The sequence below is a fragment of the Odontomachus brunneus genome, unplaced genomic scaffold (assembly GCF_010583005.1).
Source record: "Odontomachus brunneus isolate Ranch 3 - 2012 unplaced genomic scaffold, Obru_v1 Obru_scaffold_497, whole genome shotgun sequence".
In the NCBI taxonomy this organism is placed as follows: domain Eukaryota; kingdom Metazoa; phylum Arthropoda; class Insecta; order Hymenoptera; family Formicidae; genus Odontomachus; species Odontomachus brunneus.
Window position 1 is genome coordinate 4,353 of NW_022639947.1, and position 1,997 is coordinate 6,349.

General features: G+C 37.4%; 1 protein-coding gene across 4 annotated transcripts in view; it reads right to left on the reverse strand.

Moving 5' to 3' along the window:
- The window catches only part of LOC116853719 (protein ABHD18), a 7,349-nt gene that overhangs the window by 4,179 nt on the left and 1,173 nt on the right, over positions 1 to 1,997 (reverse strand). The window contains exons 3-9 of one of the 4 annotated variants that reach the window (XM_032834891.1): positions 1,761 to 1,943; positions 1,520 to 1,632; positions 1,284 to 1,422; positions 1,017 to 1,214; positions 643 to 946; positions 138 to 423; positions 2 to 80 (exon numbers count right to left, since the gene is read on the reverse strand). In XM_032834891.1, coding sequence (XP_032690782.1) covers positions 59 to 80; positions 138 to 423; positions 643 to 946; positions 1,017 to 1,214; positions 1,284 to 1,422; positions 1,520 to 1,632; positions 1,761 to 1,943 — 1,245 coding nt within the window. In that variant the 3' untranslated portion in view covers positions 2 to 58. Of the gene's footprint in view, position 1; positions 424 to 642; positions 947 to 1,016; positions 1,215 to 1,283; positions 1,423 to 1,519; positions 1,633 to 1,760; positions 1,944 to 1,997 lie in introns of all 4 variants that reach the window. The other 3 variants (XM_032834889.1, XM_032834892.1, XM_032834890.1) reach the window with 3 other exon arrangements.

Consider the following 1,997-nt stretch of genomic DNA (forward strand, 5'->3'; position numbering starts at 1 on the left):
ACAACTTCAGGGAGATGAGCAATTGAAAATTTAGAGAAATTTCAGGTTGTTTCTCTCCCTAAAGAAGCGTACCTGAAATACTTACAAAACATGTCGAAAAAATATTTGTAAGTTTAGATAAATTCCAAAGAATGTACCTGAAGACTTTTTGATGAAGAAGATAAGCGCTAACGTGACCAGCATCAATGTAACGTATCTCAGCTTTTGGCCATATCGTCTCAAGGCTCATACAATGATCTCGCGGCACGTACGCGTCATCTCTGGCACAAACGGCAATGATCAGCTCGGTATCGACTGGTATCTCGAAATTTTTCAGATGCGTGCATTCGTCCATTATGCCGCGCATAAACTGCAACGCCTCGTGCTCGCGCCATTTGTTGTCTGAAAATAGCGGATGCTTCGGCACTGGCAATAAGCAAACCCCTGTCACGAAAAAAACAAGTCCCATAAAAAGCATGCTTACAAGCTCTCTAGGATCATTAAACACGAGGACAAATGATAACAATCAGTAATTACACGGCTAGAAAATGAGAACAGAGATATATTAATTCGCTATTGTACTTCTCTTGTATGAAACTACGAAAGACTATTCAACGGACCGCATGCAAGGTAATGCAAGTTAACTATACGAGTTCAACTTACCTTTGAGAGTGTTGGGATCTTTTGACTTGAACCTGTTAGAAATGAGATTTAAGGGAAATATTTTGGCCGCCGCCTTCTCTTCCGCGATTTGACGTTGCAACTGACTTTTCTTATTTCTAGATTCGTTTTCGACGAAAATATTATTGTCGTTAATGTTTTTATTAGAAGAATTTGTACTATTCGCACCAATCACAGCAGAAGTATTACTCTTGTTACTCTCATTGGATTCTCTTCTTAACTCATCTACTCTATTCATACTTGCAGGATAATGCTTTGCAAAGTGTTGACCAGCTAAAAAAGCGTCCTAGAAACATATATTTCATAGATATAAGAGATACATGTACAAAAATTTTTCATTCCAGTGAGATACTCACATCGCGATCGATAATTTTGACCATTTTTGCCAGATCATTTTGATATATCTTGTCTGAAAAGTATTGAGTCTCCAGGAGTGCCCAATTTATTGACGCACTCATAACACCCTCCGTAAACACAGGTGAAGCTGTAGACCATGACAAGCAAGGTACTAAGGATATTGGTTTTGGCCAATTAGTAGCTGCTAAAGAAGCCATCTACAGAAAGAACATGTGCTCAGATGCATACAATTTGCATAACAGTCTCTCTCATAACTTTCAACTAACATGTCCACCCATTGACAATCCAGTGAGACCCAGTGGCCCAAATCCCTGTTGTTCACACCAATTTAACAGGACGATCGACTCCATTATTAGACAGCCTCCCATGATAAAAATGTCACATACATTATGTAAACTAGAACGGCTAATTGCGATATAACATGGTTAGAAGAGAAGAAATTGTAAAGTCTTCAATGACCGTATAGTGCTATCCCATACAAACCTTCCATCTAAGTTCTTACATTTGATCATCTGGCTTCCTCAGTCCATAAAATGGATTTTCCAACAATATCGATGCTATGCCCGCTTCTTTGAGTAGTGGTCTAGCAATAAGATTTCTACGTCGCCAAAAAAACTGGTTAATAAGTAAAGTATATAAATATGTTGATTAGGACAGAGAGTTGTATTATATTGCATATTCATGACTCTTTCTCAAAGAGAATTAAAAGTGAGAAAGTGACAATGGAGCAGTGCTTAACATACATGATCCCCAGTTCCTGCAAGATGCAAGCATATTGGTTTTATCTTATGGGAGCTCCATTTAGATGGTAAGATCACTTGAAAGTAAGCTATCTTGGTTTTATCTGGCATTATTCCTGGAAGATGCTTCTCAAATGGAGATTCAAATTGTCCTTCAATTATATGACAGTCTGACCAATCTTCACTCTATAGTACATATAATATATATAACTCTATAGTATATATATATATATATATATA